The sequence below is a fragment of the Saccopteryx leptura genome, chromosome 2 (genome assembly GCF_036850995.1).
Source record: "Saccopteryx leptura isolate mSacLep1 chromosome 2, mSacLep1_pri_phased_curated, whole genome shotgun sequence".
Taxonomy (NCBI): domain Eukaryota; kingdom Metazoa; phylum Chordata; class Mammalia; order Chiroptera; family Emballonuridae; genus Saccopteryx; species Saccopteryx leptura.
In genome coordinates this window covers 39,541,844-39,556,222 of record NC_089504.1, presented here as the reverse complement: position 1 = coordinate 39,556,222, position 14,379 = coordinate 39,541,844, and the positions used below count along the sequence as shown (strand labels likewise).

At 47.6% G+C, this 14,379-nt stretch overlaps 2 protein-coding genes across 9 annotated transcripts in view; one reads left to right on the top strand and one right to left on the bottom strand.

Annotated features, from left to right (window-relative positions):
• The window catches only part of UBE2R2 (ubiquitin conjugating enzyme E2 R2), a 128,285-nt gene extending 122,968 nt beyond the window's left edge, over nucleotides 1-5,317 (top strand). Inside the window, exon 5 of the mRNA XM_066367836.1 lies at nucleotides 2,056-5,317. Coding sequence (XP_066223933.1) covers nucleotides 2,056-2,275 — 220 coding nt within the window. The 3' untranslated portion in view covers nucleotides 2,276-5,317. The remainder of the gene's footprint in view (nucleotides 1-2,055) is intronic.
• A 1,720-nt stretch (nucleotides 5,318-7,037) lies between these two features.
• Nucleotides 7,038-14,379, bottom strand: part of UBAP2 (ubiquitin associated protein 2) — a 112,772-nt gene continuing 105,430 nt past the window's right edge. For 3 of the 8 annotated variants that reach the window (XM_066367783.1, XM_066367785.1, XM_066367789.1), the window contains 10 exons: nucleotides 13,786-13,981; nucleotides 12,517-12,608; nucleotides 12,181-12,228; nucleotides 9,530-9,608; nucleotides 9,118-9,317; nucleotides 8,745-8,847; nucleotides 8,553-8,660; nucleotides 8,334-8,401; nucleotides 8,062-8,253; nucleotides 7,038-7,977 (listed from right to left, as the gene is read on the bottom strand). In XM_066367783.1, the coding sequence (XP_066223880.1) occupies nucleotides 7,882-7,977; nucleotides 8,062-8,253; nucleotides 8,334-8,401; nucleotides 8,553-8,660; nucleotides 8,745-8,847; nucleotides 9,118-9,317; nucleotides 9,530-9,608; nucleotides 12,181-12,228; nucleotides 12,517-12,608; nucleotides 13,786-13,981 (1,182 nt within the window). In that variant the 3' untranslated portion in view covers nucleotides 7,038-7,881. The remainder of the gene's footprint in view (nucleotides 7,978-8,061; nucleotides 8,254-8,333; nucleotides 8,402-8,552; nucleotides 8,661-8,744; nucleotides 8,848-9,117; nucleotides 9,318-9,529; nucleotides 9,609-12,180; nucleotides 12,229-12,516; nucleotides 12,609-13,785; nucleotides 13,982-14,379) is intronic. The other 5 variants (XM_066367784.1, XM_066367786.1, XM_066367790.1 and 2 more) reach the window with 3 other exon arrangements.

Here is a 14,379-nt window from a genome sequence, read left to right as displayed (position 1 = left end):
TAGTGCCTGCGGACAATGCTCAGACTAGGCGAGCCACTGGCTGAGGGAGGGGAAGAGAGAAAGGAAGAGAAGCAGATGGTTGCTTCTCATGTGTGACTAGGAATCAAACCCAGGATGTCTGCACACTGGGCTGATGCTTTAGCCACTGAGAAAAGTGGTCAGGGCCTATTTTTATTTTTTAAATGTTTATTTTATTGACTTTAGAGAGGGAGGGAGGGAGAGCAGGAGAGAAACAGGAACATCTGTTTCTGCATGTGCACTGACTGGGGGTCGGACTGGCAACCTCTGTGCTTCAGGATGATGCTCCAACCAACTGAGCCATCACGCCAGGGCTATACCTTTAAAATAGAGTTCCAAGGCCAGGTATGTACATAGTAAGTTCAGATTTGAGTGACAAAAAGCATACCATGCGACATTAAAAACATGTATGTCCTGGCCAGATAGGTTGGTTGGTTCGAGCATTGTCCCAAAGCCACAAAGGTTGCTGGTTTGATCCCCAGTCAGGGCACATACAGGAACAGAATGATGTTCCTGTCTCTTTCTTTCTCTCTACCTCGCTAAAATCAGTAAGTAAAATTTTTTTAAAAAAACATGAAAAAACAGTCTGACCAGGCAGTGGTGCAGTGGATATAGTATCCGACTGGGATGCAGAAGACCCGGGTTCAAAATCCCAAAGTCGCTGGCTTGAGCATGGGCTCATCCGGCTTGAGGAAGGGCTCACCAGCTTGAGTGCGGGTTTGCTGGCTTGAGCATGGGACCATAGTCATGACCCCATGGTCGCTGGCTTGTGCAAGAGGTCACTTGCTCTGCTTTAGCCCCCTGGTCAAAGCACATATGAGAAAGCAATCAGTGAACTACTAATGAGCCACAACAAGGAATTGTTGCTTCTCATTTCTCTCCCTTCCTGTCTGTCCCTCTCTCTGACTCTGTCAAAAAAAGAAAGAAAAAACAAAACAAAAAAAGAGCATGCCAGTTTCTCAGTGGATAAAGCATTGTCCCTTCTTGTTGATGTCATGTATTTGGGCCCCAGTCAGGGCATATATGAGAAGCAACCAGTGAGTGCAGAACTATGTGGAACGAGTTGATGATGCTTCTTTCTCAAATCAGTCTGTTAGGTGAATAATATAGATCAGCAGTTCTCAAGTTTTTAGAGATCTTTATTTTATCAACCTAGGCTGGTGGTAAGCACCTATAGAAACCTGGAGTAGCAATTCTAAGCTGGGAAAGCTTCATAAAATAGAATTGGAGCCTAATGTTTGAGGAAAGGAAAGGTAGGATTTAGGAAGTGAAGAATGCTTGAATATTCCCTAAAATATTTGTATTCTTCCTATTTCTTAACTTAAAGAGTTTCTGTGTATTATTAATTCTTTCAACATTTTGCACAGCGTTTTGTTGGGTGCTCTGCTAGGTTATTAAGCTGTATAGGCTTCTCCCTGGGTAGCTCTCACTCTATTAGCAAACAAATGACCGTATGAATGCAACTACAGAAGCTTAGACAAGATAGAGTGAAATATATATATAAATGCTCTTGGAGTTCCTCATAAATAAGAATTTCCCAGTAAAGGGGGGAAGGAAAAGACCTCTTTAGGCATAGAGAAAAGTTTGCAAAACACAGGTGTGTATAACAGCACGGCATGTCAAGAGAATTGTGAGTTGTTGTTTTTTTTTCTTCATTGATTTTAGAAAGAAGCAATCAACTCTTTGGAACTGTGAGTAGGTTTACACTGCTTGGATGTAAATTCTGATTAGTAAATAATGAGAAATCATGAAAGGCATCAGTTGGGTCTTGAAAGACATTGAAGTGAGACAACTAGGAGGAAAATAGTCCATGTTTATTTCTGGCTAACCAGTATTTGAGATCCCCTGCTTCTCAAAAGTTCATTATCAAGTGTCCTTCAGAATGCACCTGAATGGCTGAGAGAGAGAGCCTTTGATGTAGAAGCTGTCAGATGCTTTCAGGCAGGTACTAGAAGTTTAGAAACTTCAGTGGTAAGGAATCTTGATTATTAACAAATGCCAATTATAAATCCATTACATAAACTCTTCTCTCTTCAGGAAACAGGTTTCAGCTACTAAAGCCGAAGCAGAAAAGGATGGAGTGAAAGTCCCCACGACCCTGGCGGAATACTGCATCAAAACTAAAGTGCCTTCCAATGACAACAGCTCAGATTTGCTTTATGACGACTTGTACGACGACGACATTGATGATGAAGATGAGGAGGAAGAAGATGCCGACTGTTATGATGATGATGATTCTGGGAATGAGGAGTCGTGACGTGCTCCTTAGAAGCCCCTGTACTGCCCTGCCGTCTCAGGCCAAAGGGAGGGGAGCAAGTGGCCCCTCAGCAAAAACCTATCACGGGGGTGGGGAAAACAAACATGGCTCCTGCTGACTCCCCTTATGGATCTCAGTTTGCTCCTTTTTATGGACCTCTTAATGGAGAGAAGGTAATCTTCCACAGAATGTCTGAATTCTTGCATTCTTTACCCTTCCATCACTGTACTGATTCTTTTGGTGTTTTTTTTTTTCCTTTAAACCTAAACCCCTGCGCCTCACTTCATCTCTACAGAGTGTTCACAGCAAAACATGACGTTTGGTCTGTTTTTAGATTCTTGAAGAATTAAATAGTCTTTCATCAAGACGTTTAATGTGTTTAAAGCTGGGAACCCATTGGGAGTTCACAAGTGCTGCATATTGCTGGGTAGCAAAAGAAAATGGAAAAACCATAAAAATTCCACAAAACAAACATTAAAAAAGTTGCCAAGGTTTAGCTGCTCCATTTACATTAGTGTGTGTGCATTTGGTCAGCCCCATGGTGGTGAATTTTTTCCCGGTTCTTAGATCTGGGCTACAGTGGGCATCAGAGACTCTGCTAAGCCTGATGAAATGTGTGACTAAGGGCACAGAGCCCTCCCAGCCTTCAGGAAATCATCCTAACACAGAGGCCTCAGCTATTCTGAGGAAACCAGGTTTTGGTTTTTGAAATCAATTGGGATCTAAAGCCTGAAATAAATATTCATACTTTACATAGAACTGAGAACTTGATTGCTATTTATTTTAAAGGCGGAATTGTTCTTCCCCCACCCCCAGGGAATGGGGGGAGAGCGGGGATTAGTATGTGTGGAGTCTTAGTGATGGCAACGAAGAGTTAAAAATCACTATATGCTGCTGGGGGAAAATGTCAGAACTACTGGTGACCACTGTTGGGAGAGAAAACATCTGTTTTACATATTTAACAAGGCCTTTCCCTCAAAGATACACTCTCACCACAAGGATATATTTTTTTTAAGTAGCTAGTTTTAATTACTCAGTATTAATACTAGGTGCATGTGTTAAGATTTTGGTTTTCATTGAGCTAGTGATAACTGTGGATATATGTGAGACATAGTGACTGGTTACCTTTCCTCACTGGATGTGACCTGGACTTTGCTCTCCTTTCAATGTATTCTGGCTGTGGCGTGCAAGCACAAGTTGTGCATGGAGCTTGCCCTGGGCTTCTTTGAATTTTCTGGCAGAGCTGAGGGAGTTGACTGCAGGCAGTGTCTGGGTGCCACTAGAGCTTCCTGCTGTGGACTTGCTGCTGCTTTGATATCCCTGGTCTCAATCATGTATTACTTCAATCAATTCTGAGATCCATCAGCCTTCACCAACCAACCAGGGACTTCAGAACTTGATTTTTTGTTTCTTATGAGTGGGCCAGTTCATACAAGAGCAGTGTTCTTTCAGTCGGGAAAATGGTTAGTGTAAAACCATAGGTTTTGAAAGAAAATACAGCAAAGACCGACTATAATCCTACTTCAGATTCCTGTGCACTAGTGTCAATTCCTTTTAGAACAAAAGGGTTGATGAGGGACAGGGTAGGATGGGTCCTAGGACAGAGTAGGTGATGCTTACTTCCTTAGCTCCTCCTTCCTTTCTGATCTCAGGGTTTTCATTCGCTCTACAAACATTTGCTAGTTCCCAGCAACCCTCTCTGGCCTCTGAATTTTGGTCTAATGTTAAGTGAGAAAATATAATGTGCCAGTATTGAGCCTGATCCCATCTTCTGTCCATTCGCCATGGGGCCAGGGCTACTTATATCCCTGAATCTAGTGACTACAGCTCTTTGTGACAAAACAGTTGATTGCAAAACTCTCATAGGATGTTGGAACTAGCTTTTTACTCCCGCTTAAGTAATGCTTCCAAATAACTTGCAAAATCTGGAGCCCAAAATCTCTCCCAATGCTCTGATTAGCCGGTACTCCTTCACCCCGCCCCCCACACACACGTTTACAGCAGGTAGCTTGGTCTTACTCTTTTGTAGCCCTAAAAGTAAGCTTTTCTTTTTTTCCCTTAACTGCTAAAGCATTTCTTTTCCAGGGTAGGCCAGGCATCTTGGCGTGTGGGAGGAGGTGCTACGCTGCTCAGCCCTGTCCCATTAGGCCCCATTGGCCTCTGTTGCACGTTGACTCAGGGAGCCAGAGAGCCAGGTAGAGGTTGTACCTCTCAGCCCTTTGGGGTATTACTATTGAGGGCTGGGTTTGCCTCTGAATCAGTTCCAGAAAAGACTGGGTGTGTTGATTTGCTAGCAGGTAGACATGCTGATAGCTCACACTGACTTGTAAAACCCAGATGTTGGTTCCAGAGCTCTGTCTTGAGAACATACCCTGTGGCAAAAGAAACTTGAGCTTCAAACTTTTCTTTTTAGAGTGGAAATCTCAGGCTAGAACCTGTGAGTATGCTTGTACTGATTATTTGGTGGAACTAGCTCAAAACCCTGCATTTTTAGATTCCTTTTTATTCTAGTAGTGGCCTCTATGGGTGCTCTTCTGGTCTGTTATGAGGCTGGGTGGAGGAAGTATATCATGATTCCGTTGTTGCTTCTCAAAGTCTTCCCCTTTCTATTTCATATCATTCCAGAGTCTCTTCTATTAGCCAGACCTTTTTTGTAGTCCCTTCTTTCCTCTTCCCTGGTAATTATTTACTTCATTTGCTGGTTTCCTTATTTTGGGGACACACATAGTAAGAAGCTGAAGGGGAAAATGTGTAGTTCTCCACTGAAATTAACTCCACCCCTCCCATCCTGATTAAAAAAAAAGGTTTACATTTACAAAAAGATTCAGATGCAATTTTCAACTATTCTGAAACCAGCAGGACACACCTGACTTTAATAGTTTTCTTAGCTGAAATTGTAGATTTTTTTTCCAGTTTAACTTATGAGAAAAGATTATCTAATGCATTTTGTGTTGAACTTCCCATTTAGTGGTTTATTTTGTCTTTTTCTGCCCATATGTCTACTAATAAAATGTGAAATAAAATATACCTGTATTGCTACTTCCCCCCTGGGATGACCCTCTTCTTCTTTTTTCTCGTGTTAAAATTAAAAGGTGGTCTCAATACTTCCACTCTTCCCTTGCAGATTATGCCCAGGACTCAGCTGAAAAATTAAGCAAAACAAAAACCAACTCTTGATGACCTGCCTTTTATGACACTCTTCTTAGCTAACCTTGCAGAGTAAATATCCCCAATTCTTATGTAGCTTTAAGAAAGGTTATTAAACCCGCTGGCCAGTTGGATCAGTAGTGGAGCCTGCCTGGCATGTGGATGTCCCGGGTTCGATTCCTAGTCAGGGCACACAGGAGAAGTGACCATCTGCTTCTCTGCCCCTCCCCCTCTCGCTTCACTTCTCTCTCTATCCCTCCCGCAGCCATGGCTCTACTGGAGCAAGTTGGCCTTAGCCACAGATGCTAAGAGTTGGGTTGCTGAGCAACAGAGCAATGCCCCCTAGCGGGGCTTGCTGGGTGGATCCCAGTCTGTCTCTCTGCCTCTCCTCTCACTGAATAAAAAACAAGAGAAAGGTTATTGAAGACACAGCTATTTGTTAACCTTAATTCTGAAATAGGGCACAATCTGCCAGTACAAGTAGGCCAGTGGAAGGGATGGAGCAGTTCTCCACTGTCCTCCTTAGGAGGGCATTTGTTTCCATTGTCACTTACCTTCTGAACTCCTGCTACAAGCAGAGATCAGGCTGGAAATCACAGTTTAATCAAAGTTCCCATTTAGTTTCAGATATGGGCACTTACCTTCATTAGCCAGGATCCTAAACTGTGGATTAATAGCAATACATGTCCCATTTGACAAAATGACCAGTGACTTTAGAGGCAAAAGTAGAAAAGGTAGACTGTGACCCTGAGCAGATCTGGCATTCTGAATCTGAAGCAACACTCATTTTGTTTGCTTATTTAGCTTAGTCTAAGGAGTGACTATGAGAAGCTACATACACTGCCTCAGGCGAAACCTCTAAGCCTGAGCTGCCTGCCAGGCTGCAGCACAATTGTGCCTCAGACAAGTGGGGAAACTTGCCCCCTGTCAAACACACAAATAGTTTATGGCCCTAGCTCTTCCCTGCCTGGTGGCCTGGAAGCAAGGTGGGGGCGGGAGGCTGCACTAGCTTAGGGGGAGTCAAAATCCTGGTCCCAGGTGGTTAGGTGGGTCTTTCTGGAGCAGGTATTTAGCCCAGAACCCAGTTACCTACTTCCTATCACCGTGCACTCCCTATTCACCTGTTACACCACAACCTTGACTGTTAGTTTGTGTTTGGCTGATGAAAAGCAAGTTTTAGCTGTTCAAACTTATTCTCACAGGCTTAGAACCATGTTCACATTATTACCATTGCTGCTTTGGAAAAGAAATTACCCTGCCCTGGTATTCCAGCTGAGAGGCCCTATAAGAGACTGCCTATTCTGTAAGTCTGTTATAGAGTTGCAAAAAAAAAAAAAAAAAGCAAGCTGACTTTGGTCAACACTGCCTGTGCCCTGTCAGGAACATCTGCTGTCTTTTCAGCCATAGTATCGTTTACCTGGGTGCTGACTGGGGCCAAGGTGAGAGAACAGCCCAACTAAGAAAGGAATACCTATCTAAGCTTTCACAACCTGTTTTCAGGAAGCCTGTGGCCACATGAGCTCTACTTCAACTCTGTTAAGTCCAAGAGTCCCTCTGGAATCAATGAAGACGGCCTCACCCTGAGCTATCCTGTAGTCATACCACACAGAGACTGTGCATGCTCTCAGAACTTTATTAGGTGGACTCTGGGCAAAAGAGAAAACCCCTGATGCAGTCGCCCACCTGGTTCAGGACAACTAGAATAGAGGAGCCTTTGCATGGAGACGTGCTCTTGTGGAGCATATCTTTGATTTTTTACAAGGGGAGCTGACTGGCTGAACATCTCTGAGCATAAGTTCAGATTATCATTAAAATGGCCACCCAGAGGAAGGCAAGTCTCTGGACAAGACCAGACAAGAAGCAGACGCCCCTGCTCTATATGAAAACAAACAGGTGCAACTTTCATGTTGAGCAAGGGGGAATTATTCCCATATCAAGATTTGGCAGGAGGGCAACATGACAAATGACAAAAAGACCAGTTTCTCAAAAAAGAGGAACAAAGTAATTAGACTGAAGAAAACTCAAATAATGGTTTACAAGGGTGCAAGTCGTGATTCTTCATGGGTACCTGACCCCATTACCTGACTACCTTAAGCCAACCCTTCCAGACACTGTGCCTAGCAGCCTCATTGCACAGGGCATATTGAAGGCCTGAAGGCAGAAGGGGGGAGGGGGCTTATTTTGCTACAGTGAAAAGGGGACTGAGTAGGGAGAACAGACCTGACAGAGTAGCAGCTGTACCCCCACTCCCCCAAGACTTCTGTCACATTTACAAATACATACATAAATACATTACATACAAGAGTGAGTCTGGGAGGCAGGCTCCCCATAGAGGCTCAGCTGACACAGTTACACGTCTCAGGAATTCTAGGAAAGGGTGCCAGGCTCCCAGAAATGGGCTCCATGTGTTCTCTTCTGCCCAAGGTAAGCCCTGCCCAGCCCACCCCTCTCTTCAGGGTTCAGTTTGTCCAGTATGGAGAGTTGCCGTAGGCAGGTTTGGAGGCTTGCGACTTGGGCTGCAGGGAGCTGGGCTGGCTGCGCTGACCCGAGCCACTCTGAGAAGGAGGAGAGAAGGCTGTCAATGCCGAAGCAGAACCCCCAACCCGGGGCAGGGTGTCTGCCTTTATCACTGGGCTCACCTGGGCATCCTGCGGAAGGTGGTGATGTAACAGCTGTGAGTGAGGCTGCTGGTGGGCAGGCAGGATGTGCAAAAATGGTGGGGGTGCATAACCAGGAGCTGCTCCAGGGGCCAGAGGCCCAGCGGAACCCAAGGCTGAGGGCAGGCTGAATGGTGGAGGGGTCCCTGCATGAAATCCCTGCTTGTCAAAAGTCTGTAGGGCAAAAAGACAATGGTGAAGACAAGCTAGAGGCACACATCCCACAAACCTATAGCCACCTGTTCCTCCCTCACCTGAGTCTTGCTATAGACAGAGCCAGTCATATCAGGTAGGCCAGTGGTGCTTGAAGACACGGACACTCCTAAGAAGAAAAGCAGTAATTTCCACAGCAGTTGGGCCCGGCAGCAGCCTCCCCACCTCCAGGGCACTCTGGGGTAGCCTTGCTTGAGAACGAGTGAGGGAGGAGATAGCTACTCTGGGCCTCAATCCTGGAAAGGAGGGGCAGACACTACCTTTGCCAGGCCCAGAACCCGCAGACTTGTTTTGTGCCTGAGATGATCCACCATAGCCACCCTTGGTGTAGTCTCCCGCTGCTGTCCCCTGGGTCAGGTCATCATAACCTAGCATGGCAGGGTACAAGAGGCATGTGTGAGCTAGGCAAGCCTGTCCTACCCATGTCTCTCCAGGTTGGGAGCACCTCTCACCTGTGCTGTAGCTGTGCTGGCCATAACCACTGGCCTGCTGGAAAGGGGTGGTGGGGGTACTGAGGTTCATACCATGCTGCTTGGCTGAGGCTGGAGGAACCTGCTGGGGCAAGTAGGAGAGGCTTAGAGGACCAGGGCAGGTGGGGGCAACAGGTACCCCTGGTAAACATAAGGCAGTGGGGTAGCACAATCACAAGGGACCTGTGTTCATTAGAGCAACATGCTGAAACTAAAAAGTAGAAAAGCAACATCACCCCCAGCCTCAAGCATCCTGACAGCCAGGTGAAACTCCTGAGTAGGGTTATGTCCCTCCCTCCCTGCTACTCCTGCTCCTGCTCCCGCAGGTGGAATTACAACCCCAACAAATACTCACAAACATGGTGGGCCCATACTGAAAGGCACTGGGCACGCCTGTGTAGTAGGGGAGGCCAGGGTAGCTATAGCCAGGTGGCAGCGCAGGATTCAGAAAGGGTTGGGTGTGGTGGGCCTGGGATTGGCTCTGCTGTGCCTGAGCCAGTGTGGTGGGGGGTGCAGGGGATGCAGAATCACCTCGGCCAAACTTTGTTATATCACCTAAGAGAAGAGGAACACTGATTCTAGTCGCTGCCCTTATCCAAACAGGAAAAAAAAGCCAGACTGCCTCCTGCAAACAGGAGCCTGGCTACCAGCTCAACAATGGGAAGCTAGCAGGCCTCTCTTAGCCCTTCTGTTTTCAGGTGCCTGGGATTAGCTGCAGGACAGTCTGATGCACGCCATCCCACCCCGTCCCCTGAACTAAGACCAACCTGAATATGGGTTATTAGCAAGGCTCTCATCTCGGCTGGCAAGGGCAGTGGGCGCAGCAAAGGGAATTCCGTAGTAATCCTAGGAGAGACCCAGGAGGCTCAATAAGCAGAATGCCTCGCCTCAGTTCCTGGAGAACAGGCCCAGCAGGGAGCACAGACACTCCATGTGATGCCACACTCCTGGGAAATGCTACTGCAGGGATGTCGTATGCACATTCAAAAAGTAAATATGCCCGTTGGAGTTGTAGAAAGTGACAGCCACAAAGCACAGCCCAAAGCCGACCAATCCCTCAGCCTTTCACAGGCAGGAGAGGAGATACCTAAAGGGTTTAAGAGGGGTTAAGGGCAGCAATGCCAGGAAGGCTAAGTAGAAGCAGGACCTCAGGTAAGGTGCTGAACTTCTCTCAACACTGACTCTGCCCAGGCAACAGAGCCCATAGGAGCCAGGGGAAGTGTGGATGCCAAGAGTGCAAAACACAGTGGAGTTCTGTGGGAAAGGGGAGGCCTGCCCCAACCCTCAAGGCTGAAGCTAGAGTCCAGCCAGGGCTGTATAGTTCCATATATCCCACATCCTGGTCTCTGACCCAAGGGAAAGCCCTCCTGGCTTTCCTCAAGGGCAACAGTTCCTGGTCAAAACCAGACAGGAGCCATCCTGGCAGAAAATGACACCTACACCCTTCTGCAGCCTCTTCTCCAGGTAACTTCCAGGAAACCTGGAGTAGGAGAGGCAGGGCTAGGAAAGTACAGAGCTAGCAGGAACACAACTGGGAACCGGCCTAGAGAAAGTCCAGAAGCTCTTTCATAAAAGGAAATACAAAGGCCGGAACAGAAAAGTGCCAGAGACTAAGGAATGACCAAAAGAGAAATGAAAGCACTGTATCTCAAATGTAGATCCAGAGGTGATTTCTTTTAAGGTACAAAATGATAAAATGAATACAAGGCAGATGAATCCTTGCATGGGATTCCAATGAGCACTCCTGGGGATCTGACTAGGACCCACATGCAGACTCACTTGGGACCACTTTTCGCGTTCCATCCCTGATGCCTGGGGCTCCTGGACCACATGGCTATGAGATTTTAAGAGTATCGGGAGACTCTGACCCCTTGCAGTTTCTCCCCAGAGACCCTAAATTCTGCTGACCACGCTAGAAATCTGACATGTTTTCAACATCCCTCCTCTGGGGACGTGGGCAACAGCTAGAGTCCAGCAGGCCTTGGGCAGCACTGTGATGGGCTGCTGATTTGCACTTGGAGAAGAGAGGCGCAGCTACCAGCCTCTGTCTCTGGAAATACTTTAGCAGGTGGAGACGAGTTCTGTGAGACGAGATTCTGCCACTGGGCATGGGAGGCAAAGGTGACACCTGGCTGTGTGTACAGGTTGGCGAGGTTGGTAGGGAGAGTGGAAAGCAAAATCAATGGGGAGGAATCTGAGGAAAAACACCTCACTAGGGAGAAAACTGCTTCCCCAGGGAATTGGAAAGACCATATCCAATGGAGGGGACACCAATGTCCAAACAGCTTTTTACTTCCCAACAATGTGACAGAGAGATGCCCTGGGCTACTAAAGATTATAAGGAGTCTAGAAAACAAGAGTCTGAGAAACCAGATGCAGAAGCATGCCTCCCTTCCACAGCCCTCCTCCACTGCAGTCCTGTTCACCTGGCCATCCCAGGGAAGGCCCAGTGCCTCATCCTTGAAGCAAGGGTCAAAATAAAGAAGGCAGCCTTAACTTCAAGGTGAGGCTGCAGCAACCAGGGAAATCCTGGGGCCAGTATTCTTATAAACAGTGATTCAGACCAGAGCCAGAAGGGTCCTTAAAATCCATCAGCTCCAGCCACTCTCACTCAGTTGGGGACAGAAGAGCAAGGTACCATCACAAACATCACCAGTGGCCACTTCAGAAGCCAAAGAACTGATGGCACTTTGAGAGAAAAAAGACTACAAAAATTCTAGGTCCTGGCCAGTTGGCTCAGTGGTAGAGCATTAACCTGGCATGTAGAAGTCCCAGTTCGATTCCTGGTCAGGGCACACAGGAGAGGTTACCCTCTGCTTCTCCCCCCAGCCCTCTTCCCCTCCTGCAGCCGAGGCTCAGGAGATTCAAGTGGCTCAATTGATTCAAGTACATCGGCCATGGGCACTGAGGATGGTTCCATGGAGCCTCCACCTCAGGTGCTAAAAGTATCTCAGTTGTGAGCATACGGCCCAGATGGGCAGAGCACTGCCCAAGATGGGGCTTTTACCAGGGGGATCCGGTTGGGGCAAATAGAGGAGTATATATATGTCTCTGTACCTACGCTACTTTCACTTTAAAAAAATTCTAGGGCCAGGCAAACAACCTCATGTCTCATGTTATGTGGATCTTCTTTTTTTAAAAAAGGGAGGAAATGAGAGAAAAGAATGATCCACATTTAGTAGGGGCACTGCCTACTGGAGCCCCAGGTCCAAATGGTCTTTAAGTTCCCGAGGGATGAGAACAGGACACTCATACTCCCAAGCTATAGTTGCACCAGGCACAAATACCATATGGAAGCAGCTTCCTCAGCCTTAGGGTTAGTGTCCTGAGGGCCAGGCCAGGTGGCAATCAAGGCAAAGGGAGGAAAAACCTGTATAAGAGCCTCAATACCCCCCACCCCCCGACACATCCCACTCACCACTGGCAGCCGTGACTGCAGCATCTGGAGTTCATCATAGCCATAGATCTGTGTGAGAACCATGAAGTGTGTTAGGGATCACACTTTATTTCCTGGGAAGCTGAGGCCCAAATAAGATGGGAGGATAGGACATACTCAGAAAGGAGACCTAGATAAGCTGCTCTGAGAAGACACCCTGCCTTGGAGTCTAGATGGGGGAGAAATATCAAGGGTCCAACAGGCAGAGATGGAAGAGCTCGGGGAAGGAGCTGCAGCAACCCACAGCACCCTCCAGCAGGACCAGCCTGGTGCCAGCTCCTTAGGCCAGGCTGGCCAGAAGCTCCACCACGCACTCACCGGGTAGGCAGGAAGCAGCCCTCCCGGGCCCACGAGGTACTGGTTGTGCAGCAGGGGAGGCACTCCCTGGGGCAGGTTGGGGGGTGCTTTGCCTATAATAACAAAAATCAAAGAAAGTGAAGAGGCTACCACAAAGCGTAAGATTCCTCAGCTACTATGGGGCTGGTGGTGTTGAGCTCACTGTCACAGACCTGCCCTGGTTAAGGCCACAGCCAAGAAGGAAGGGCAGAGGCTGAGAGTATGATACAGAGGGCCATGCTAGGAAGGGGAGAGACAGAAAGTACATGTCCCACATTCAGGCTGTTCCCATGCCAGGAGAGAAACACCGCCCCCCACATCTGAAGATCACACTGCACTGGAATACCTGAACATAAAGAACAATCTACCTCCTCAGAACAGAAGAAAGGCTGGGCAGTGCCAGGAGAGGGACAGGGCATGCCAAAGGTGGGTTTTAGCATTTCTACCAAATCAGTTTGGCCCACACAGACTGCCCAGGTCTAGCTGACAGGCAATAAGTCACATAAAATGACCAGAAAGAGACAAAGATAGCTGTTCCCTGGCTCCTCTATGTCATCATGTCATCACAGCTCCATGATGAGTGAGACCAGAATAGACTGGGGCTCTAGAAGCATCAAGGCTGTCAGGAGTCCTGCCCAGGGGAGCCCACCCTGAAAGACCAGTTTCACTCATCCCCATCAGCACTGCAAAGCCTGGGCCTCAACAGGTCAGTGGAACAAAAAGGAGAAGTGACCAACGGCAGGGCCACAGGGAGATTTTGATCTTCTACTTCCTCTTCTTTTTTTATTTTAAATGAGAGGGGAGAAAGACAGATTTCTGCATGAGCCTGCCCAGGATCCATCTGGAAACCTGTCTGGGGAAGATGCTCAATCAAGCTATTTTTAGCGCCTGAGGCTGACATGCTCAGACCAACCGAGCTATCCTTAGCACCCGGGGCCGATGCATTAACCAATCAAGCCACTGGCTACGAGAGGGGAAGAGTGAGAAGAGGGAGAAGGAGGGGAAGAGAAGAGGGGAAGAGAAGTAAATGGTCACTTCTTTCGTGTACCCTGAGTGCGGATCAAACCTGGGATGTCCACACACCAGGCCAATGCTCGATCCACTGAACAAATCGGACAGGGCCGACTATGATCTTCTGATGTATGTGGCTTCCCTCCATGCCCTGCCAACCTCTGAGCATGCCCCTTGGGAAGCCAAGTATGCATCTCTGAGAGGTTAGGTGTAGGTGGAAAAGACCACTGGGGCACACACCTGAGGTCACCAAGGGCGTGGCTCTGGTACTGCTGCTGGGGGCACTGACGGTGGTTCCACCCAGGCAGAGGCTGTTTGCTGTGTTCACGCTGCTCGGCAGGCTGAGCCCTGAGGATGTGGCACTCGAGGTGGAGGTTGCTGCCGCTGAGAAGGTGGCTGACGACTGGAGGGAAAGGGTGCTCTCCACACTGGCATGCTGACAGAATAAAAAAAACCAGGTCACATAGATCTGGGGGCAAGCATGAGAGGCAAAAGAACCTGGCCTGGCATTTGGGCTGTAGTCTTGAAATTCTAACCTGAGGAGCTCTGTGCTCACATTACCATACATTAGCCCAGGGGTCGGGAACCTATGGCTTGCGAGCCAGATGTGGCTCTTTTGATGGCTGCATCTGGCTCGCAGACAAATCTTTAATAAAAAAATAATGTTAAAAAAACCTGGAAATGTTTTCTTTGAATGTATGTACCCTGATTTATTGATGTCACCCCATTAAAATAAAAATTTATTTATAAAAAATATATATATGTAACACATTCTCATGTACTACAATCCATTTATTTCCTACTGCTCATGTTCATGGTTGCGGGTGGCTGGAG